The 26,565-nt window shown below is 42.3% G+C and overlaps 1 protein-coding gene across 1 annotated transcript in view; it reads left to right on the top strand.

Annotated features, from left to right (window-relative positions):
* Window positions 1-26,565, top strand: part of DENND1A (DENN domain containing 1A) — a 920,735-nt gene that overhangs the window by 578,502 nt on the left and 315,668 nt on the right. The window contains exon 12 of the mRNA XM_063432346.1: window positions 4,082-4,183. Coding sequence (XP_063288416.1) covers window positions 4,082-4,183 — 102 coding nt within the window. The remainder of the gene's footprint in view (window positions 1-4,081; window positions 4,184-26,565) is intronic.

Raw genomic sequence — 26,565 nt, 5'->3', positions numbered from 1 at the left:
GGGGAAACAAAACTGGACAGGCATGGAAACAAACTCTAGGCGCTACCCCTTCACACATTGCAGAACCCAAGCATCCGAGGTGATATTTTCCCACTCTCGGTAAAATAAAGCCAGCCTTCCCGCCACTTGAACGGGAGGGAAAGAAAGGGTACTCACCGTAAGGACGTCTGCCGGGGGTACCACCGTGGGGGTATCTGGAGCCCCAAGCCCGACCTCTGGCTGGGAAGAAGGGAGGGGTTCTCTGATCCTGAAATCCCCGGGAGGGAAAAAAGGAACCTCTGGTTGCGCGGAATGCGCCTTGGAAACCACGGCCGGGTGGACGGTTCCTGCTACGCCCGGCCCCTCCGAAAACCTTAGGCGCGAACACGCGCTTCATGTTCGCCTGTGCCTTGTCAATAGCAGTGAAGGTCTTGACATACGACCCCATGTCCTTAACGAAGGAGGAGCCGAACAGCAAACCCTCATCGGTCGGCTCAGGCTCCGCCACATTCATGGTGACCAGCTTAGGGTCGATCTTTAAGAGAATAGCTTTACGCCTCTCTTTAGACATCGCCGTATTGGCGTTCCCCAGTAAGCATATGGCCCGTTGGACCCAACCTACGGCCACATCAATATCTAAGACCGAGTCGCCGGTCCTGGCAGAATCGAGAAGCTCGTATAGCTTTGAGAGGGGTCCTAGCGTATCCAGGATCTTGTCCTGGCACCCCTTCAGGGAATGGTCGAGGCCCTTTTTGGGCTTCCAGCCCGACTTATTCAAGAACTGGGCAATCTGCGGGTCAATGTCTGGAGTCTTACAGGCAGCGCCCGGGAGGGTGGGGCGTGGGCATTCGGCGCGCAGTTTATTGCGGCCTTCTCTAGAAAGGGGCGTGCGGATGCGTTTAGCCACGTACTGGGCAATATGGTCTGGGGGGACCCATTCAGCGGACCTGGGGTGACGCAGGTCGTCTGGATCAAACAGGGTGTTACCCTGCGGGTCAAGGATTGTTTTGTCATCCCCAATGGGGCCTAATATCTGACCCCGGGCCTTGGCAGAGGACCCCGAGGGGTTCACGCCCGTAAGGGGCAAATCCTCTCCAGAATCAATATCGTCAAAGGAGTCATACTCCATGATGTCGGATTCGTCCTCCACACTCCGGTCGGAATCCGACCCATCATCAAGGGCCTTAGCCCGTTTCCACAATCTAGCCTTTTTAGCCCGGCCAGGGGCTCTTTTGCGCGTGGGGTGCGCGCCATCTGTGACCGCCTCTAGCGTGTCAGTCATGGCAGGCAGAGCCTGCATCGAGGAGTGGGAGCCGACATTTTTGGACTTGGCCCTAACCTTATGGGCCCCAGGCACAGTCTGGGCAGGTGAAGGGGACCCCCCACCCTGGGGAGCCGGGGTGGCCATTGCAGGTAAAACCATGGAATGCAGGGAGTGGGTAAATGAGGAGGAGACGGCCCCCATGGCTGAGGCAATAGCCTTCTGCAGTGAAGAAGCCATAGTGGCCTCTAGCAAGGCTTGAAATTCCTGAGAGGCCATAGCACTCTCAGTAGTCTCCATGTTAAAGTCCCCAGAGGGACCTGAAGGACCATCATCCCTATCCTGCATAATGGCAGTAATTAGAAAATGTAAAAATGCAAACTAATGAGCAGGAGAACTAAAGGGTTGAGTAACCCACAGAGAAGAACAAAAATACAACAATATTCAATAGTCAGACCGTTAGTGTGCCCAGGAGAGATCGAGGCGACCGACTGCACGGCAAAAGGAAGCAGACCGCATGGAGGTCCGTCCAAGATGGCCGCGGCACGCGAGGGGAGTGCTCGCGGCTGTGCGCCCGTCGGGGGAAGGGGCGCGTGCACTCTTCCCGCGCGGGGAGCCCGTGAGCGGGCAGGGGAGTGCATGCAGCCGCGGCCGTGAGGAAAAGAACGGCCGCGGCAGAAAAAACGCCGCCGGCACCCGCGAGAGACGCGGGGAGCAAGGGAGGGCAGGGAGATAATCTCCCGGTAAAGGGGAAAAACCCCCCAGGGATCTCTAAGGCACACTAAGGTGTGAGGAACAAATCAAACACTTAAATAAAACAATGAATACAGATAAATAAAACAATGAATACAGATAAAACACAGATAAATAAAACAATTAAAGCAATATAACAATAATCACAGAACAAATAAAGGCAATGAGTAAGAGAGCTAAACATGGATACTTAGCTGTCTGAGGAAGCAGCAAAGAAAGAGGAGGATTGTGGGAGACACAGGACTTATATAGCTACTTCCTCTATTATGTGATTGGCTGCCTGTTATGCCTGTACAGTTTTTTACTTTCAATTTCGATAATATTTATATTCCTCTATCTTTGCTGCTGAGGAAATAAAGAAAGAGTTATGCATAATATGAGCCTCCGTGTCTTTAATAAAATTGTTCCACTTGTACATTCATTAATTCACAGATTATTTGAGCACCTCTGACATGGTGTAGCCCTTTTTTTTTGTTTTCTTATTGATTGTACTGGGCTTAGTTCCCGCTCCCTCCCTAGTCTAGCAGGTTTAAATCAGTCTTTCAGGCTGTTAAATATAAATTGAAAATATACTAGTGAGTGTAAGACAAAAATCAACATCTGAAATGACACAGATTTTCCAGGATTCCTCTTCAGTGCATGATCATATTTATCCATTGAACAACAAATAGCCTCCTCTGTGTCACAGACTGCTATTCCCTAATGATTTCGTAGCAGTAGACTGTCTCTGGGGATCTGTGTTGAACATTTCCACTGAGCTAGCAAAAGCCAAGTGAAACCAAAGCATCTCAATGCAAGTGAATTAATTCTAGCATTAGAGTCTGTGTGTTCCAAAGATATCGTTCTGGTGATTTGTATTATTCGGGAAAGGGGAACAGGCACTTCATTATTCATTTACAGTATATTTGCAGAATTCACTTTATAACTAAGAATAGCTTATTGAACTAGCTGCTAAATGGCATCAAACAATCTTCTTTGCCTGAGCCATGGAATAGAACAAAAAGGGAACAATCTGAAAGGTACTTAGTAAACACCTTCCATGTTATGCTATGTTTGTAAAAGCCTTCCATGTTATTTGTAATATATCTGGTGTAATGAGTTTCGTGTCCCTATCTCCCTTCATCTAATTCATTTTAGCAGTAGTCTTATGCAAATAGTATTCTATATGTCCGTCTCATTGATGCCTTAGTACCACCTTCTAACGTGTACACCATGTGTACATATGACTAAATTACAAATATGAGAGTAGTTCACAGTGGCTGCTTGTAGTTTCATTCACGAATACCGATTATGCAGCAAACTATTAGGGTTTTAGTGTGGACTATTTTAGCCTGTGAAGTAGTATCATTCATGTCTCTTTAGGAATGAAATTGCACACATCTTCTGCACTATATGTTCTATTAAACCTTGCTGGGCATGAGATTAAGGTGTGTGCCCTCATTAAAATCATATGCACATGGATGGCTGAAAAAATCTCAGCCACTTCTCGTTCCTTGAAGGAATTGCAAAGTTACATGTAACAATTTTGATGTGAATATCGTGTTTGGTTAATTGTTTTTTTAAACACAATAATTTTTCATTATTGTATTTGTCACATAAATTCATCGAAAAGGGTTATCAGTGAAGGAACACATTAAGTACCATTACCGCTACGATCCAATGCATACTAGCACCATGCCGATTTTGGTGATTAGAGTGTCCCTTTCGTATTAGAACATATTGGATAGAAGAAAAATGTGTTACTAGGATTATTATGATAAGTTTGAGCCCAGAGAATAGGGAGAGAGTAAGCAAGCTTAAAAAAAAAAAAAATACTTATATTTATTTTGCTCCATTACTTTTTTTTTCCCCATGTTGTGTCATTTTGATCACTTTGTCTTCATTGCTTATTTGTTGATATGGAGTAGACAGTGCTCATAGAACAGTGATCTAACTATAGCACTGTATGTGCAGTCCCACAGGTTAGCTATCACTGATATTGATGATTCATTTGCAGAGATTTGGACAGAACTGCAAAGCCTTAATCAGCCCATTTTTCACACCTTACTTCCCTGATTGCCTGACCTTGCAATTGCTTTTTCCCCCCAGAAGGTGAAAATGATGAACCTGGAAGATGTTGTGATTTTAAACGTGGACACCAATACCCTGGAGACTCCGTTTGATGACCTGCAGAACCTGCCTACTGAAGTGGTCAGTATTTAAAGCTTTATAACATTGTTCTGCATTATGCAAATGTATGCGACTGAAACAAGTATGTCACACTAATAAGTATTAAACAAAACCAAAAAGTAAATCTAAAAGTGCCTGGTATTTTCAGTATTACAAAAGCATTGATAAAACCAAATATTTAAATGATCTAGTAGAGCAGGGATCCCCAAAACTATCACCCTGCATGTTGATGGCCTATAACTCCCAGAATTCTTTGAATGCAGTAGATGGTCAGAAAATCATCTGTAAATTCACCTTCTGTACATTGACCTGTACATTTCTTAACAATTTGTTCCGGACTGTTACTGTGTACTGCTACTTTATTTTTAGGGACCTCGTTTTTTAATTATTATTATTTTTTTATGTAGTTACTTTAAAGGGAATCTCCAGTGCCAGGAAAATTATCCGTTTTCCTGGCACTGGAGGGTCCCTCTCCCTCCCACCCACCAATCCCCAGGTACTGAAGGGGTGAAAATCCCTTCAGTCACTTACCTGAGGCAGCGGCGATGTCCCTCGCCGCTGAATCCTCCTCCGCGACGCTCCTCCTCTCCATTTCGTCGGCCGGTGGGCGAGACTGATCCCGCCCACCGGCCGAGGAGACCTAATGCACATGCGCGCCAATGCCGCGCATGCGCATTAGGTCTCCCCATAGGAAAGCATTGAAAACTAATTTCAATGCTTTCCTATGGGGATTTGACCGACGCTGGAGGTCCTCACACAGCGTGAGGACGTCCAGCGACGCTCTAGCACAGGTTTCCTGTGCTATGGACCAGGAAGAGACCTCTAGTGGCTGTCTAGTAGACAGCCACTAGAGGTGGAGTTAACCCTGCAAGGTAATTATTGCAGTTTATAAAAAACTGCAATAATTACACTTGCAGGGTTAGGAGTAGTGGGAGTTGGCACCCAGACCACTCCAATGGGCAGAAGTGGTCTGGGTGCCTGGAGTGTCCCTTTAACTCATATCAGTTGTTTGAAACACATTTCTTTATTCCATGCTTTATTCATGCAAAGTTTCCTCTTGCTTCCCCCCCCGGTGCATGCGTATTTATGTTTCTTTTTATATACATCTTACACTGTTCTGTGTGGGTATATGCTAGTAGGCCCAATACACGAGCATTTATTTCTTTCAATCCCCTTTCTTTTTGCCTAATTCTTTGAGCAAATTGTGTAGACTAACTAAGGATCAATCAGACATCTATATTCCTGCATGTACTTACTGCAGTCTGTGCAGGCTACTCTATTATGCAGCTCTTAATATACTCCAAAAAATGGAATATATGCTGTTGGTTAAATGCTCTTCATTTGGCAAGACAAAGTTGGAGCAATTTCCCATTGATGCCACCTGCTATTGAAGTGCCCTTAATTAATAGATCAAAAGCCCAAGTACATGGGCTGACGAATATACAGACCGGGGAGGTAACAGAGCACTTTGATATGTGGCACTTTGTGGTTGTGGAAAGGAGGACTCAATTCATCAATTTATCCCTTGGCAAAGACAATCGCTCATTACTTACATTTATTTAACTCTCCAATGGCATGGCGTATACCGGCTGTGCAACAGCTGCGTGCTTATGGGATTGGCATCCAAGGAAACATTAATAATGTGACCTAGCCATCTTTTATTATAAATATTAACCTTAGTAGATGGTCAGTGCTACAAAGCTATGCATTGAAGGACTAGGTATACTGAAATGTAGCATGTCCCCAGTTTGTAATTTTTTATGTATGTGCACACCATGACAGACCTTTATAGATGACATTTCATTACTTTACATCAAATGGGAAACAATTTCCTTTGCACTTGCTGGTAATGAGCCATTTCTGGACTGTTTCTGAACTGCTGTCTGATATATAAGCAGCAAAAACTGTGCAAGAAAAAAAAAAAAAAAAAGTATCATCTATGAAAACATTTACTTATATATGATCCATACTGCTCATCTATTTTCTAGGAACTTTGGTTACAGTCATAATGATGTATTTTTGTTTTGTGTGTGTAGATGTTTCAGTAATAAGGGCAGACACCCACATAGTTGCCATGAATGTGATTAAAGACGCTGTTGATGGATCATTAGGTGGTACGTTGCATGTAGTTAGTGGCAAAATGTTCTTTTATCTGAAATGGAGCTGTTTCATAAATTAGTAACCTTTTTGTTAATACTGGATTATCATTGTGTTGTTATATTTTGTATTTTGCATTCCAGTAGTGTATAGAGTTTAGCTTTACAGTAACAATGCTTGAACTGTTGGCAAATCCAAAATGAAGAGTTCCCTAAAATGGAAACCCTTTAATAACCCTGATTCCCACTGTCTAACCTGTTAGAGGGGCCAGAGGTCTGAGAAGGTTTGTGTAGACCCCTGTAAAGAGCAGTTTTTGTTACACCTCTAGGGAACAAACCCAGCCACATAATAATGGGATAACTGTCTGTAGCTTTAATTTGATTTGAGAAAAGGATGAGATTGTCTTGTACAGAGACACATTATCAAAACATGCTTTGTTTAGCTAACAGTAAGATTATAGCCTTGTATGCATCCTATCTGCTCACTGCTCAATATTGTGTTTGTGAAAATGGCTGTCAAAAAAGTATTCTTAAAAAATGCATTGCACGTGCCTTGTTGCTCGGTGCAGATACAATATACAGTAGTAGCTCATGTGCTCCTTCTTGGAAAGATTGCTAGTGAGCAATCCTACCTCCATAGCTCCCATTAGACTTCTTAAAAGCATGTCCGTTAGAAAATAACAAAGGCATTAGCATGACTTAATAAACCTCACTTAAAGCAAAATGAAGGATAGTATAACATTGTAGAAATTATGCCTATCTGATAGAGACAAAACACATCTTCATTTTAGAGTTCTATATCAGCGACATGATTTTAAATCAACTGTGTGTGAAAATAATCCTGTGATATATACTCTGTTAAAATAGATTTCTATATTGATGATTTCATTGGCATCAACTTTAAAATAGTACGTTAAAACACACTTCAGTTGTTCCACTCCAAAAAAATATGCTGTTCACTTGATAAAACATTCTAAATAAATTAAGGACTATTTAATTCTAAATAATTAAGGACTATTTATTTTGTTAATTGTGTGATGATGCAGGTGGAGACCACAAAGTCAGTAGTACTCAGAGTCTGTTAAGAGAAACCTTTATTTACAGAAACACATTTTTTTTGTTTGTTTTTTATTTAAGAAGGCAGTCAGTTTGAGGAACATAAGATTATAGTCATAAAGGGCTTTAAGTGAGAATGACAATGTTTAAACTAAATATAAGAAAGGACATAATCAGGGCCGCCATTAGAAATGTTGGGGCTCCTAACACAGCTCAATTTCTGGAACCCTGGGGGTCTGCCTTAAAATCCCTCTAACATGACCAGCCTTCAAATCCGCTCACAAGGAAGCAGTGTTTGTAGAGTGGATACATGGTGTGTGTTGTGGCTGCAGTGTGTTTAAAGTGGACATGATGCTTGGTAGTTCATGTGTAGTGGATGTACTGTTTGTATGTGTGTGTGTGTATGTGTATATATATATATATATATATATATGTGTGTGTGTGTATTTGTGTGTGTGTCGGTGTATCAGTGTGTGTAGAAGTGTATACAAAACACACACATGCACACCTGCATTCAAATTTCAACATTCACACACATACTCCATACAAAAACATACACAATGTGTGTATGAATGTAAGTATGTGTGTGTATATACATACACACATACACAATTTGTGAATGTTGGTGTTTGTTGTGTATACACTTAAACACACACATACACCCACACTGATACACAGATATATACACTGACACAATGCACATACATACACACATACAGACAGACACATGAAGACCAAATTGCTTGTTAGACAAAATTCCATCCTTAGACACATAGAGACATACTGATACACATACATACATACTGAAACAGACATACACACATACAGGCATGCATACTGAAACAGGCATACACACACAGGCATGCATACTGAAACAGGCATGCACACAGGCATGCATACTGAAACAGGCATACACACATATACTGACACATATGAACATATATACAGACACACACACACATACATACTGACATACAGATATACATACTGAAACACACACATACTGACATACATACAGACATATACTGACATAAACAATGCAAACACACATACATACTGACATGCATACATACAGACACACACATACATACTGACAACATACAGACACACACACACATATAGCTTATATTTTAACCACCCTTCTGTTTCTTACCTTTTTGGTGCAGAAGGGTGGCTGGGGCTTATGAAAGTCTGTCTGGCTCTCCCACTTCACGGCCTTCGCTGCGTCTCTCCTCCCTCCTGTCCTGACTAAGCTGGGAGAAAGTGACAGACCATCACTTCCTCCCAGCACAAGTTGTGGCTGCCATTTTTAAAGGGGCCTGGTCGCACTATTGCATGGTTGCAGCGCTGACTGAACCCCTGAAGTTATAGGGCCAATCGGCGTGTGTGCCCCAGTGCAGCTGCACCAGCGGTAGTTCCGACACTACACATGGGGCCCGAGCGGCTGGGTCATGGTTATCACCCCCTGATGGTGGCCCAGGACGTAATGCAAAGGCTTTTGCTGTAATTATGACCTTTCTCGTTGACGCACTACAAAAAACAGTGAAATTATTTTTACACAGAATAGTTAGTGGTTTTATGTATTTCTCTTTCTTTATATAATTCTGTTTACTTTGGGTTTTACCTGTTTAAGAGCTTATTATGATGAATTATAAAGAAACTTTAATGTGTTAATAAGGCTGAGTGCAGGTAGATCAAGTCTAAAAGTGGGCTTTCTGCTGGAGAATGTCATTTACAAGATGTTATATTCAGACGGGGAAGGAAAATAAAGATATTACATTTCAGCCCTCGTCCAGCTTTGGGATGCTGTGGGCCTGATATGTTTTAAGATAGAATCATATGTGAGAGGTCACTAGCTCATTCAACATATTCTGTTGTCCTTGTTCACAGTTAGTTCCCTGCTTGCAGAGTTCAGGGCACCTTCCATTTCCTAGGTCACTGTTAAGTATGTGTTAGATGGAATAAACAGAGGCAGACAGTGACGGGCACTCACCATCCAAAAACAGATGTGGTGTCGGAAAAGGACCCTTCAAGGAATCCACTCTTACACCAGTAATTCTCTTTGGGGACAATAAAAACTAACAAAGGAAATGAAAGACATGCTGGCGGGTTGTGAGGATCACAGATTTAGAAGTTACTCATGGGCTTAAGTTAAATAGGTAATTTATAAGGAGATAATATGTTCAATTTCCTAGTTTTAGGCTTTTAAAATAGAGAGGCTGTGATCTGAGGAATGTCCTGATGGGTTTATGGAATTAGTACTTGGGACTACATAAATGTTACTCACAAATGGTATAGATCGTGGACATTTTCATGTGTGCTTAATATGAATACTATCTTTATACAGAGTAATGTTTTGTCTCTCTGCTGAATGCCGAATTATTATTTTTACATTATTGACCATGTCTAGTTGATGATCGACACTGCAAAATAAGAAACAAATTGCAAATAATGTTTTCCTTTTTCTAGGAGCTCCATATTTTTAGTAGACTGGGTTACTCATTTTCAGACAAACACATTTTCTTCCTAATTTCAGCTATTTTTACACAAATGAAATGAAGACCAAATTGCTTGTTAGACAAATTTTCATTCTGCAATTCGTTCTTTGTTCATTTTGTTTAGTTTATTACAAGAAGGGAGCTACCGGCATGTGACTCTCTCCTTGTAATATTTGAGAATAGAACACAGCTCCCTGCTGCATCCTAAATTCCTCCAGTGGCTGCTTGCTATTATAAAAATCCCTAATCCAATGCAGGGGGACATAGCACAGATCCCTCTGCCTCCATGGTGGGGTACCTAAACAAATAACTGGGGCAGGCATAGTGTGGGATGGGGGCTCTTAAAGGACCACTTTGGTGCCTGGAAAACATACCCCCACCCTCAGGGTCCCACTCCCGTGGCACTGAAGGGGGAGGAAGGGGGTTAATCCCTTACCTTTTTTCCAGTGCCGGGCTCCCTCTGCGCTGGGACTCTCCTCCCTCTTCTGACGTCCCTGGCTGAATGCGCATTTGCGGCAAATGCCAAGCGCGCATTCAGCCAGTCGGAAAGCATTCTCAATGCTTTCCTATGGACGCTGGCGTCTTCTCACTGTGAAAATCACAGTGAGAAGCGCGGAAGCGTTTCTAGTGGCTATCAATGAGGCAGCCACTAGAGGCTGGATTAACCCATAGGTAAACATAGCAGTCTCTCTGAAACTGCTATGTTTTCAGCAAAAAGGGTTAAACCTAGATTGACCTGGCACCCAGACCACTTTTTTTTAAGCTGAAGTGGTCTGGGTGCCTATAGTGGTCCTTTAAATAAACAGAACATGGGAATATGGTGCCCCCCCAACCCATTGGTGGCGGGTGTGAGCCCTAAATAATAGACCTATTGTTCCCCCCAGCCCCCACTCACTAGTGGTGGGTGGAGGACTTACTTAATAAAATGGGGAGTGTACCTATTGCCCCCACTACTCCACTACTGAGCACCCTAAATAATGAAAAAAAGGGTGGGCTTTTTGTCCCCACCCATTGACAGCAGTTGGGTGCTAATAGTAAAAGTAATTCCACAAGGTTACCAATTTAGGGAGTTATCTAGTAAACGGCTGCAAGATGCAGCCGTGGCACTGATTAAAATTTAATTTGTCCATATTATCGCTTGCCTTTCGGTTCAGTGGTTGTTAACAAGTGCTGATATTCTGTACATTTAAAGTTTTAAAAAATAAAACACTGTTTTGACACAAATCTGGCATTAACTGAACATGCTGTAAGCAATCACACTCTGATCACCCTCAGGCAGCCGGTGCATGCTGTGATAACTGAGACCCCTAGCATGCACAATCACTCTGTCAGCCAGCCCAGTACATTATACTAACCCGATTGCTCCGAGATACTGTATTGATGGGGCAACCCCAGATCCCTGATAGTGGAGCACAATGTAGTGGTCCTGAAGATGATACATGTAACGGAGTCGGAGGTGTTACTCAAGGACCTGGGGACAACAAGAAAAGCAGGAGAGTGAGGAGTGTGGCAGATCCAGTGTGCCGGCTTGCACTCCCCCTATGCCCAAGGGTTCTATTCTCTGATGATTGCAGGACTTGCCACCTTTACCTTCCACAACGGGCAGTGGCCTTTGGGAAGAATACTCCACGAATGGACACAATGGTGCCACAGTTGGCGTTTAATCTATAGCAGCACGAAACTAGATTACCATTTGGTTTACAGTTAACCCCCCCTTCCCCCTCCCCCCCCATCCATATTTAGCTATAACAAAAATTATGTCCAACTAGCCAAGTTTTATTATTATTTCTAATTTAGTGTCTTCCTGTTTAAACGCTACGAGCCAAGCCTAGGCCTATGGCCTTTGATTACTGCATAAGGTCATCGTCAGGAGTTGGGATTTACTGTCCGGATTCCTGTCCAGTTCTGACATAACACTCACCCACATATAGCAATTACCCTTAAAGGAACACTATAGTCACCTAAATTACTTTAGCTAAATAAAGCAGTTTTAGTGTATAGATCATTACCCTGCAATTTCACTGCTCAATTCACTGTCATTTAGGAGTTAAATCACTTTGTTTCTGTTTATGCAGCCCTAGCCACACCTCCCCTGGCTATGATTGACAGAGCCTGCATGAAAAAAAAAAAAAAAACTGGTTTCACTTTCAAACAGATGTAATTTACCTTAAATAATTGTATCTCAATCTCTAAATTGAACTTTAATCACATACAGGAGGCTCTTACAGGGTCTAGCAAGCTATGAACATAGCAGGGGATAAGAAAATCTTAATTAAACAGAACTTGCAATAAAGAAAGCCTAAATAGGGCTCTCTTTACAGGAAGTGTTTATGGAAAGCTGTGCACGTCACATGCAGGGGGTGTGACTAGGGTTCATAAACAAAGGGATTTAACTCCTAAATGGTAGAGAATTGAGCAGTGAGGCTGCAGGGGCATGTTCTATACACCAAAACTGCTTCATTAAGCTAAAGTTGTTCAGGTGACTATAGTGTCCCTTTAATATAATGAGTCCTCGTCCAGACCACACTATAGGCTAGTGCATAATCAATCCTTTCTATATCCTAGACAGCAGTGTAAGCTAAAATTAGTATGCTGCTTGTTTATGCTATGTTTTAAGTTGGCATGATGGCAGGCACCTACCTATGTTTTTCATGTTATAAAACTGTGCAGTTTTACGATATGCTGTACACCAACTGTCTTTATCAATGTCAGTAATGCTGCACTTTCAAAAATAAAGAATGTAATTTTTTATTTATTTTTTACAAATCTAAGCCTAATCTTATCAATAATTTAAGTGGCTGTGTTGGCAGGGCCCAAGTGCACTGCTTTGCCCGTGGGGACCCATAATGTTGTTAAGATGACACTGCACAGTCTCATCTCAATCTGTCACTCCCCCTTTGCCACACTTACCTACCCTCCAACTCTCACACTGTCTAACATTGTCAAACTCTCCCACTACGCAACTCTCATTCTCACCTCCCTTACCCTGTCACACTCACACTGTCACATTCACTTCACCCTTTCACTCACCTCTTGACCACTGTCACTCTCACTCACCCCCTCAACTAGGTCACACACCACCCCTCACCCTGCCACACACCGTGTCATATTTCCCTCACACTGTGACCCTCACTCACCACTTCTGTCACCCTCACCCCATCACAACTACCCCAAATCCCTGTCACACTCACACCGCTCAACTTGTCTCTCTTACTCACCTAGACCCTGCCACATTAACTCCTCTAATCACCCTATGACAGTCATCCCATGAAGATAGTTATTGTCATACACAGTCACCTCACACATATGAAGCACAACCTCGCTTTAAACATAACACACAAACCCCACAAGCAGACTACCTTGCACAAAAACCTAATCGCTTAAAAGCCGCAGTGGCTACCAGGAAAGCCGACAGGTCATTGCATGCTGGGATCTCTGATCCCTTCATGCACCAGCTGCCTGAACTTGAAAGGAAAAATAAGGGGTCTACTTGCCTCCAAAATTACCCTACTTAGAAAACAGTCCATATGTCAGGCCTCAAATAGTTCTATCATATAATTGAAGAAAAAAAAATGAAAATCACCTAGAAATTATGTTAATGTTTTATGTGGGTTTTTTTCTTTATCAAAGCTCATTTTTTTAAGTTTATTTTATTACCATTCTATTAAATATTTAGCAAATTACATCATAATCCAATTGAGTCATGGCAAAGGACAAACATTGCAAATTATGTGGATAAATAGAAATATTGCTGTATTTCCCCTTGTTAAGTATTCTTGCATAGCAAGACCACTTAATATTATCTCACATATATATTATTAAGTGTTCTTGCATAGCAAGACCACTTAATGTTATCTCACATATTTATTATTATTCTTATTATAGCCAAATTTACCACCCTAACTCCACACACAGTTTTTACACTACATAGACAGTAATATACCGAAACGTGCGGATTGTTCCCGATTGGTGTGCTATTAATTCGTGGAACGTTTCGCTGAATGGTTCACAGAATATTGTCGTTCTTGTTGCGAAATTGGTCCCATAGGAATGAATGGCAAAATGTTCAGAACTAGAGTGGGAGCTGGCAAAAGCTGAAAAATCTGGATAGTTTTCACAATATGACCATTTGTTTGCAACTCACGCCGTCCATTGACATTCATTGAAACTTCACTCTAGCCAGCTCAAACTTGAAGGTCAATTTCTAAACTGCGACCGTGCCTTCATTTGTAATACTTCAGAAACATACTATGCATCAATGTAAGATATTCCGGTGTACCTAATGTAACACACAGAGGAGAGGGAGATAGACTGGCACTCAGCTGCTCAAAAAACTGGAATCAATAGGGATTCATTAAAAACCTATGTGGGAGAAGGGTAAAAACACTGTAAAATTAATATAGACAATTAGATTAGGTGTGTGGGTCCAGGAGCTGGCTGGTGACTACTGGCTATAGTGTATAAATAGAGTATAATAATTGGTAGTATATACCAGATGGAGACAGGTTGGTATATAGGGTGTCTTGTACCTTTAAGTACTAATTTGACATAATACACCTTTAAGTGCAATAGGAAAGGATAAATGCAAAAAACAAAAAAGAAATGATAATAATAGATAAATAAAAATAAATAGATAAAATAATATAGATAAAAATCAAGAGAGTAGAGATAACATGAAGATTACATAAATAAAGAAGAAGAGAGAAAGAAATAAACACATGAATGAGGAAATTGGAAGACAACACTAAAACTGCATAGAACAAAAAACAAAAAGGAGAGTGGATTCCTGGAGGAAATACAACCGATTTTGTATAGAGCAGGTGTCTCAGTCCCCAATGTAGTTGGGGTAGATAAACCCTGTTCTAAATAATATACTTTGCTGTATCAAAGATAAAAAGTTAAAAAGTATCCATTTGGTTAAGCAATCCAGTACATGGAACTGTATGCTGTAGCAATAAATACAATGTATCGCAAAAAAGGCTGAAGCAATAGAAACTGGATATGTAAAAAAGCCAGTTTATTAAACAATTAAAAACTATATTAATAATAAAATTGCAAAAATACAGATTAGATAAAGTTCATGGATGCATTACCAGACTCCTGTGAATAAAAGAATAGAAAGAACCTTCGGTTTGGCTGAGGATGGATCCGGATAGATTTAGACAGATTGTCTGTATTCCGGCGGCCGGTAAGGACGGCGTAAATACGTGTGCACGTCCCGAACAGGAGCCTCGCTTGGAGAGACGTGCAGGACTGGTGATCCCGGTAGCAGTAGCTGTCAAAGGTTCTGCGTATAGAAATAGGTTGCTGGTAAATGCTGGCTGGTTATGTATTCTGCAACGATGATCTGCCTAACCCGTTTCGTAGGGGGTGCGCCCTATTTCATCAGAGACGTGATGTTGACTATTGCTTCAGTCCTTCTTTAAATATGCATTTCATAATTGACAATACAATATTCAAATCACATTCAGAGTGTGGGATACAGATTGCAATATATAAAAACGATTGTAATATGAAAGCATACAGAATAAAAATATGAATATGACTTAGAGTTCATTATAATACAGAAATCTTATGTAATAAATACATAAATGTCTAACATGAATTTCTTTAAAGATTGATGGTTAAAATTGTACATAAATGTAGAGTTGTCAAAATAATATATTACATATCAAACTAGATGGAAGCTGCATAAATATGATTGAACATAGAATATTTGTTTAGTGAGGAGATAATTAACATATTAGACCAACCATTCCATCTATAGATAGAGTAAAAAAAAAAAAAAAATAATGATAAAATCCTTGCCCAAGGCCTGGGTCTTGTGATTCTCACAATATAAAGCTCTTCGCTGTAGGATGTATATTTTTTTAAAAATACGACCATTTGAAGATGGCAACCGCCAAAATACTCTGACCTGTGCCAGGCTGCAGCAGCAAGTGATGTCATAGACAACGCCTTTTACACCTGCTAATGTTTTTATAACTGTATGTTTTAATGTAACTGTGAAGCACTTTGGGCAACAACGCTGCAATTAAATGTGCTATATAAATAAATAAAATTTGAAATGAATTTCTCACTCTATCAAGCTTGCCATGTGCACTTTTTAAATTTGATCAAACAATTGGTTAGTGTAATTTTTACTATCTTTACTCACTCCAAACACTCCACACAGTTACTCTGCCCACTCCATAAAGTTACTCTGCCCAGTTCAACCACACCACAGTTACTCAAGCCACTCCACCCAGTTACTACACCCACTCCAGTTGTAGACTACTGGTGGAGGAAAGAACACTTAACACAATTTCCCCAGAAATTGTAGCTTTTCTAGTTATTATTCTGATTATAGCCAAATTTGCCACCCTAACTCCCCCCACAGTGTTTACACTACATAGACAGTAATATACCGAAATGTGCGGATTGTTCCCAATTGGGTTGCTATTACTTTGTGGAACATTTCGCAGAATGGTTCACGAAATACCGTCGTCCTTTTGGCGAAATTTGTCCCATAGGAATGAATGGCAAAATGTTCAAAACTAGATTGTGAGCTGGCAAAAGCTGAAAAATCAGGACACAATATATCGCTGTAGGATTTATAGTTTTTAAAATACGACCGTTTGAAGATGGCAACCGCCAAAATACTCTGACCTGTGCCAGGCTGGAGCAGCAAGGAAAGAGGAAGTGATGTCATAGAAAAATCAGGACATGATTTCTAAACTGCCACCACTCCCTCATTTTCAGGCCCACCTACACAAATCTTATATCAAAACGTTCAGCTATCCCTGCTGCCACTAAACATGTCCACGGCTAAGCCATAGTCCTGATATTTTTCACAATATGACCATTTGTTTGCAACTCACGCCGTCCATTGACATTCATTGAAACTCCACTCTTGCCAGCTCAAATTTGAAGGGCAATTTCTACACTGCGACTGTGCCTTCATTGTTAATATTGCAGAGACATACTATGCATCAAAATGTAGGTCTGGGTCTTGTGATTCTCACAATATAAAGCTCTTCACTGTAGGATTTATAGTTTTTAAAATGCGACCGTTTGAAGATGGCAACCGCCAGTGAAGTGAGCAATTTGGAGCAGTTTGTTTTTAACCGCTCTTCTCTGCCCTATTTGGAATCTATTAGTTCCTGTTGGCAGTTGGTGGAATGTTCGAGGGATTTGAAACCCTGTGTAACAAGGCTGTAAAATGAAGATGCTGTTATATATGTATTAATAAAGTGAGTACTTCGTTATGCAGGAATTATTGACTGATTTGTACAAAACATCACAGTGGCAGCAGGGATAGCTGAACGTTTTGATATAAATTGGTACATTTATATCCCTACATGGCAAGACCACTTACTATTATCTCACATATATATTATTATTCTTATTGAGCAATTTGGACCATTTTGTTTTCTTTGCTCTTGCTGTAAAGTGAGTGAACCACACTCCAACCTTTCCACAGTTACTCCAGCCACTCCACCCAGTTACTCCGCCCACTCCAGTTGTAGACTACTGGTGGAGGCAAGAACACTTCACGCAATTTCCCCAGCAATTGTAGCTCTTCTATTTTCTATATGCTTTCTCTATACTTGCTAAATTCCATGTGCAAATGGAGAGGTTAGATCAATAACTGATGGGGAGCTAGAATAAAGAGGTATGGATTTTGACATTTAATATTTTTTTTATTTTTTATTCTTTGTTTATCAGTTCATGTATATCAAGTTACATTTGCAGAGGTCAAGACAAGTAATAGGTATAACATGCATTGGATGACAGTGAGTTATCACAGGTATGATGGTTCAACAAGTTTCACATTGGGTAATGTACAAGTACAGCTAGGTAGTGCACATGTATGGTACATCACTTGACTAGCATCTAGGTTGGCAGGCCTGTCGGTCCTGCTCTTTCCTGTTCATATTAGTGTGTTAGCTATATTTTAGCGTATGAAGTTATGCAGACTAAACCCTGCAGCAGAGTAGTTTAAGGAATGTGCCGTACCATGCTTCAAGGCGCTCCATTGTTAATATGTCTCTTGAGCTCTATATATTGACATGAACACTTTTTTAAATTATTGTAGAAGAAAAGATAAGATGAGAAACTTGAGAAGGGTAAGAGTGAGTAGAAGGGTGAGAGATAGTTGGAGAGGAGAGGGGGAGATGGGTGGGTGGGAGTGAAGTGTGTCCCCAGCCAGGGCAAGGAGAGACGTAGATTCCACGTTCCCGCAGTCTTCAGCAGACAATGTAGTCCTCCCACGGTTGCCATATTTTAGTGAATAGCGTGTGTGTCTCGTACTTCTGCTGTGAGTTTGTCCATTAAATGAGTGTCTCTTTTATTTTGTGTAGGACCATGTCCATCTGTGGCATGTCTACCTGCAGCCATGTTTGTGCCATTGCCCTCCTGGCTGCTAGAGTGAGTTTGTCAGTCTGTCTAAGGGTTTTGCCAGGAGAAAGGTCCATGGGTCTGTTAGGATAGGTCTTTTCATTTCTGAGGGATGGCATTAGTAATGAGGGCCTCACCAGGGTGTGCCTTTAAGGGAATACTTGTGGGCCGTGGCATCCCAGATTCATATTGAGTTTAATATTGCTGGGCAACTAGTACGGACGCCGGGTCTATCCTCTTTGGGCACCCATATGCTGAACTGCGGGAGGTCAGTACTCATGAGTAGAGTTTCCAGGTCCACCCATCTGTGGGCTTCTGGTGGCGGTTGCCATTCCACTGTCTGCGCCAGCTGGGCTGATAGATAGTAGAGGTGGAGATTGGGAATTTCCAGGCCTCCTCTTCTTTTGGGGATGTATAGAGCTTGTCTCGCTATTCAATATCGCTTTCTCGCCCATATAAAGTCATCTATTGCGGTTTGTAGTGTTTTTAGATCCCTCCTTGTTGTTTTGACGGGTAGTGCTTGGAAGAGGAACAGTAGTCGCGGCAGTAGGTTCAAGGCGTCCTATCCACGAGATGGGTTTCTCGTGCCATGTGGCCAGATCTTTAAGTAGTGTACGGATCATGTGGAAGTGGTTTTCAGTGTATAAGTCGTTAGGGTTCGACATCAGCTTGACCCTAGATATTTAATGGGGTGTGAACTAATCTTTAGTCAGGTCGTATTTCCCAGCCAAGCCGTCTCCACCTCCAACATCATCAGAGGCATTCCCACTGATTTGTCTATGTTAATTTTATAACCGGAGACATGCTTGTATGTCTCAAAGAGCTACGGTAAGCAAGGGACTTTCGGGTCTGAGTGTGAGCAGGACGTCATCCGCGTACGCAGATACCTTAAACTCTTTGTTCGCAATCTTTAGTCCTTTTATTTGTGGGTTAGTCCTAATGAGATGTAACAGCGGCTCTAGGGCTAAGATAAACAGGAGGGGGGATAGGGGCAGCCCTGTTATGTGCTGTTTTTCAGCGCAAAGTGTTTGGGATTTGCTCCAGGTAGTATTGTTTGGGCTCTGGGGTGCCTGTAAAGGGCTTTGACCGCTGTTACAAAATCTGTTGGTAGCCCTATCTGATGCAGGAGAGCAAATATATATATAGTGCCACTGGACTCTGTTGAAATCCTTCTCTACGTCCAGGGAAAGGACCAGATTAGGCGTTCGTGATCGCCCCGCCCACCTCATCAGGTCGACCGCTCGCCGTGTGTTTTAGTATAGTTGCCTTGTGGGCACAAAGCCCACTTGGTCCGCATGTATATAGTGAGTGAGAGGTGGGGTTTAGGCGGGTGGCCAGGAGTTTGGCATATACTTTAAGATCAAAGTTTATGAGGGAAATGGGTCAGTAGTTGGTAACATATGTTCCATCCCGCCCTGGTTTAGGGATGAGTGTAACATCCGCTGTGGACAGGTCCAGATACAGTCCCTCACCCTCCGTCCATGTCCATGGGTTCATTTTATTGGACTTCTCGTAAAATAGTTTCTTTGAGCGGATCATATCTCTGCTCATCTCATCCACCATTAAGTATCTTATCATTTGTCAGATCTCTGAGTTCCAATGCTGTGGTCGGGATTGCTGCTTGTTTGTGTTGTGTTTCGGTTTTACGCAATTGTTTTGCAGTTCTGTCAGTGTATTATATTTTTTCTTCTTTTGGGTAGCGATTTTTATTAGGAGTCCATGAAGGACTACATTGTGTGCTGCCCATAGCGCTGTGGGTGATAAGTTGGGGTTGTTTGTCTGGAGGTATTGCTGGATTTCCTGCTGAATTTGCTCTTTAATTATTGAGTCTCTAAAGAGGGAGTTGTTTAGTCTCCATCGCCATGGAGTATGTGTTCCCGGGATTCGCATGGTCAGACCAAGATATAAAGTTTATCGCAGATGTTTTGATCTACTGCATCCCTATCTGATTGCTAAGGGATAGGTTGATGCGGGAGTAAGTGGTATGTGCTGTGGAGTAGAACGTATAGTCCTTTGTACCAGGGTGCTGGATCCTTCAAGGGTTGTTTTGTATGAACCAGTTTAGGAGTTTATCTTGTCCCCTTTCTCCCACCCCCCTATTCTGTAATCGTGGAGTCAACCCCCCTCCATGGTCTATTGCCGGGCATGGTGTGGCATTTAAGTCTTCCCCCTAATATTAGGATTCCTCTAGGTAAGACTGTTATTAATGCCTAAGCTCCATCCAGATAGTCGTATTTGGTGTGTTGGGTGCGTATACATTGAGTAGGTGGTAGGTGTTGGCATTGATGTTGTCTGTCAGGGCAATGTACTGTTCGTCAGTGTCCCTCTGTACTCCCATTATTTGTAAGAGGCACCCTTTGTGTATCAGTATTTTTACACGTTACCCTAGATACGTGTGCTCTGGTATATATGTGGTCAGTGAGTTTTTTACACGTTGCCCTAGATGCGTATGCTCTGGTATATATGTGGTCAGTGAGTTGTTCCTTGGAGCTATGTGGGATTCCTGGTTGAAGGCTATGTCTGCTTTTTGTCGCCTGATCTCTCTTGGCAGAAGTCTGCGCTTATTGGGTATGTTCAGTCCATTTATGTTGAGGTCAGTCGAAACTCCATTGTGTAGATGTGTGGGTTAGGTTGTGTAGACTTATTGGTCTAGGGCTCCTCTTGTCTGTCTGAGACAGGTGTTGCCCGTTGCGGCTGCGGGCACCAGGGGGAGGTCTAAGGGAAGATTCAGGTGGTGAAAGGAGGAGTGGGACAAAAGAGTGAAAAGGAGAACAGGGAAGAAAGAAAGAGAAGGTAGATCAACAATATGGATACTATATCAATACAGTATAACACAGTAAGATTACTTCAAATTATATACAATTCTGTATTACTTTAGTTTTCGGGTCTTATCTATTGCCAGGACTATTGGGGATGGGCATCCACCACATCGAGGGGATTACCTCGAACAGGGGAGTAGAGGGGGGGCTCAGCCTTCGAGCACCCTGGTGAAGCTATTATCTTGTTAGTCTCTAAATGGACTGCGTCACAGAGCCTATGATGTTGTACAAGGGCCTGGGTCCGGGATGGTTTCTGGTTAGCAGGGGATCCTTACTTGTGCTTGCTTGTCTGTTTGGGGGAGCGGGGGCCTAAGGCGATTACTATTCATACTTGTGGTCGAGTAACTTGGGGGGAATTCTCTAGCTGGTCTCTGGGAGCCTACATTGTGTGCCATTCGGGGGAAGGGGTTGTAACTCACAACCCCTGGGTATTTCATACTGGTCTGCCTAAGATGCTTTAGGGGTATATGCATTAATGTTGGTTCTTCCCCACTCGGGGAGGGAGGTAGGGGAGGCACGAGAACGGCCGCTGCATCCCCGTGATGCTGCGTGTAACGGACCGTTTCAGCATGAAAGGGGAAAAATCCGTTTAGGCGATAATCCCCTTTTCTGGATACAGGCACAGCTACTGCAGAACACCACACTCCCGATCTGGATACGAAATAACACTCCGAACTGGAACAGCTGAACAAGAAAAGCATACAATCGGCTTACACTCTTGGCAGTCAGCTTACAATCCAATCCCCCCCAAGAACGAGACGACACTTCATTTTGAGGGTTAAGCAGGAACTCAAGACTGGGGCACCCAGTCTGGCTTTTATTACCAACAAGTACATACAGGACACTCCCAGGGGGAGGATGAAATTAACCAATCACATGGATGTACCTCCCACACATTTCCTCCCCTTAGATTAACACTTAACACAATTATACTGTACACCTTTTTCCCCAATTCCTGGATGTACCCCAAATACATATGCTACACCTCCAAAACAGGTATCCCCTGATAGCCCTTATTCAGGGGGACAACATATGCAAGAATCAGCCCATTCGGATAAACGGTTCGGGAGTTATGGGACTTTAAAGTATTGACCGACCGCATGGGTAAAGTATCCGAAAACAGTTCCATGCATTTTGGCCCTGCGGTCGGTCACAAACAAGGGAATGAAAACAGACGAATTGCCTGTGTTATAGAGCCTGGAGAGGGTTTGAATGAATTCCCTTGTTTGTGGGGTTCTTTCTACCGAACGGGGGGTCATTCGGTAGTTTCCATACGAATTTCTGGAAGTATGGAGGTCTCAGCGGTGTTTGCCTAGTCAAGTGTCCGATTTCAGTTCCAGACACTCGACGGCAAAACACTGCTGTTCGGTAGTTAAAGATGGCCGCCGCCACGTGTTGGTTTCCTGAATGGCGGCCACCCAGAGGACAAAGACCACACTGCACTGATTGCCAATTACCTGTTTGCAACATTGTTGCAAACGGTAATTGGAGGCACACTTAGTCCTGGGTAGTCTGGTTGTTCGGTAGTTTCCTCAATATAATGAATGGAGTGATTCTACCGAACAATCAGATGAATACTGCATATATATCACCCAGGTTAAACTTAACACATAATACATATACAATATACAGGCAGTACAATAGGCTAGGCTTCACAGTCTTAAAGGGACAGTAGTCCCAAAATGTCCATTGCTGATTTTAAAGGGCCAGTAGCAGCAATATAAATTAGTACATGCCCAAATATAGTCTTTAGAGTGCAATATGTCCAGGGGCCATAGTCAGCGGGTAGGAGGCTAGCAGCCAGGCTTCTCCAGCCCACAGTGGCGAAGTTGGTTTCGCCACACTGCGATATACATCGCTTATGCTAATCGGAGGCGTACCAATATGAAAGCTTACGTCCTGCTCTCTCGTGGTGGGCTGAGGTCCCCGTGCCCCCCCCCCTCCCCCCCTCCCCACCACCCCCCTTGTGGTCATGTGGGACTTCTGCCGCTTGGGGCTGGTCACCACTACTATTTACATGAATTCATTGCCGCCCCCCCCCCATTTACAGTTTTCACTTTCTCTGTTTCCCCCCGCAACTTAGTTTGCCCCCCACATCTCCCACTTTTTACATTTTTTTAATTTGTTTTATTTTTGGGGGGCATTAATTCATTTTTCTTGCATTAAACGTGCAGGATAAATTTAACATATAACATGTATCTTCCCATTGCTGTATTTTTGCTAACTGTGGAAAAGGTCCCCTGAACTTCTGCCTCCCCCAATCTGCCCCTCCCGGCTACTTTACTTGACCCTTTCGTTTGTATCAGACCGCTCTCAGGCTGCCCCCCCTCTACCGTCACTCATTGACTTAACTCCGTGTAATGCCTAAGAAATAAAAACTTAAAATGACTTGCGTGCTGCATGCTCTTAATCAGTCCCAAGGTGTTAGTGTCTACGTCCGTAGTTCAGGTACGTCGGGCCCTTTGTTCTGCCCAGTCTTCTGGCAGTGGTTCAAGAGTCCCTGGGCTGCCGTCTGGGAGTTGTATAATATCAGGCACGTCTCGTGCAGGAACATGGGTACATCCGTGGATGACAGGAGCACCACCGGTTTCGGCCCATTGAACACTAGGACCTTGAAGGGGTAGCCCCATGCAAAACGAAGACCTTTCTTGCAGAGCAGGTCTGTAACTGGCTTCCATTCCCTCCTGTGGAGGAGTGTAGCTGGAGCAAATGTCTTTATATTGCTGCAGTTCAGTCCCCTCATGGGTGTAGGCATGGGTCCTGCTGTGTCGCAGTATGGCCTCCTTTGTTTTGAAGTAGTTCCACTTCATTATGACATCCCTAGGTGGGCTGTTTTTTTTGGCCTCTGACTCTGAGGGCTCTGTGTGCTTTGTCAACCACCCACAGGTGTTCAGGGATATCGGGCAGATTTTGTCAGAAACAGGCTACCAGGGTTGTTTCTATGTCCGCTTCTCCCTCTGTTTCTGGCAGTCCTTGAACTCGCAAATTGTTTCTCCGTGATCTATTGGAGATGTTCTCTAGTTCCAGCTCAAGGTCTGTGATTCTGTGTTGGAGCCTATTGGTGAGGGTTACTGCTTCATTGTGGGCCGCGTCCACGTGCGACATGCAGAAGTACTCACTCCTATTGCGTGGATTTCGGCCTTCACTTCTTTTGCTGTGTGGAACCCGCCAGGGTTTACCTCCGCCAGTGATTGCAGTATGGCGTTGGAGTTCTCATGCTGTAGGCCTCTGCGTGGTGAGCATGTCCGCCACCGATGGCGTGTCCCTCCGGCCTTTCTTGGCAGGTTTACAGCTGGACATCAGTATTAATGTGGTCTCCACGGTTTGGTGTTACACAGGATTCGGTTTCTGTTGCTTTTGGTTAGGATTTAGCTGGTTACGGGGCAGATTACTGAGCTTCACGTGCAGAGCTCTGGAACTAAGCGGCCATTACACTCGGTCAAACTATGCCCCCTCTTGACATTTAATTTTATTGTTTACATCTCCAAATATATATTTGGAATATTAAAATTTAAGTACGGTAAACATAATATTTAAAATCCTGTGAAGTGACAGCTCCCCTTTACAGTATAACAGAGATTAGTAGCATTAAAATGCAGAGTGAGGAGTCTTTTAACAGGAATAGACATATTTAGAAAAAGGCCTCTGTGAACGGGTGAATAAAATGCTTTTAGTTTTCTTTAGAATTCTATTTACAGTTGTTTAAATGGTTAAGAAAGTTTCTCTTTTTGGCAATGTGAAATTTACTAATGTAAGTAAAAATAAATATTCCTAATCTGACATTATGACAGCACTGTGGGGAAAACAAGCCAAATTCTCCGCTGCAATCCAGTGTGCAAGGTAGAGAAATAATCAGCTTGATAAAAATCCAACAGCAATTGAAGCATTGCTTCTTGCATGGTGGTACAGGAAAAAAAAAAAAACACCCTTTCTTCTACTGCAAATATATTTCATAAAATGACAATGACCTTTTAACATAAACAAGACACATATTATGTGACAAGGAAGAGGTTAATCTTTTTTTCTAAAATGTTTCAGTCTTGGATTAGCAACTGCTGAATCTCTATTCAATAGACAGCCGTCTATATAATTTGTCAACAATAGTGGTTTTTATTAGGTTTTATGGGGCTTCATTAAAGATTGTATAGATTGCACACTGTACAACATCAGACGATATTCCACCGTAAACCAGAAAGAAACTTCAGGCTTTGGAATGTAATAAATGTTTAAGAGACTTCCTTCCTTCCATTATTTACTGTGACTTTACTTTTATAACAGTAAGTGTTCTCTTTTATTAGTGCTGATGTCTTGCGCGAGTATTGCTCTGGACTACTTAAAAAATGCCACATTTTACCTTAAAGACTCTTTAGACTTGAAGTCATCAGTGCTACATACAGGACAGATGCAACCAGCTGATTATGCACACTGTCTGTTTAATGTATTGATAACTAATGATCAGTAAATTGATTCCCTGTAAACTGTTCTTGTCTTGATTTTTAACATTAATTATTCTAATTTCTGATTACCTTCCCAGCTTATTTAATATTATCTTGTGTGCCCTCAGTACCAGCCCTTTAGTTTGTTTAATGTGTATGTTCTCTGATGTCCTATTCTAAACTAATACCCACCTTTCTATTCTGCAAAACTCTCTTTGTGTGCCATCTTGGAGGTTTTGATTGCAAATCCTAGTCAACTCAAAAGACATGTTTATATATATATATATATATATATATATATATATATATATATATATATTATTATTATTACAGTCCCTGCAGGACCGTCTATAATATGAATAGGATCCTGGGCAAAGCACTTTCTTGGGCCCCCTGGGCCCTGCCCCTCCCCCCACCACCCAATTACACCCAATCACACTTTTCACCCCAATGAAGTGGGGGAACTAAAGTAGAGAGATTCAAAACATACTTACACAGCCATGTACACTTACAGACATACTGACACATACACACACCGACAGACATATTGACACATTCACAGATACATACTGACAAACACAGACATACTGACACACACATACACTGGCAGACATATTGACACACACACACACATACATACACACAGACATACTGACACACACACAGACATACTAACAGAAATACTGAAACACAGATACATACACTGACAGACGTATTGACACACACTCACAGGCATACTGACATACACAGACACTCCGACACACACACACACCAATGTACTGACACACAGACAGACATACTGACACACACATACACAGACATACTGACACACACTGGCATACACACAGAAAGACATACTGACACACACACACACAGGCATACTGACATACACACATACAACCCTTTTTTTTTGCTTTTGACACTCAGGAATGGGCTTGGATCAATGCTTGTTATAATCATTATTCCATACTTGTAATAATGGTTTTAACAGTAATTACCAGATGCATTATTACACACATGAACTATGCCAGTATTCCAGAAAGGGTTTCGTTATGAAATGTAGCTATACATGATAACCTATGGACTTCCCAGGCTAACTGTTATTTCACAAACCTACCT

This window comes from Pelobates fuscus, chromosome 9, assembly GCF_036172605.1.
Source record: "Pelobates fuscus isolate aPelFus1 chromosome 9, aPelFus1.pri, whole genome shotgun sequence".
Taxonomy (NCBI): Eukaryota; Metazoa; Chordata; class Amphibia; order Anura; family Pelobatidae; genus Pelobates; species Pelobates fuscus.
Note: the sequence above shows the minus strand (reverse complement) of the source record. Positions and strands in the feature narration are given on the sequence as shown.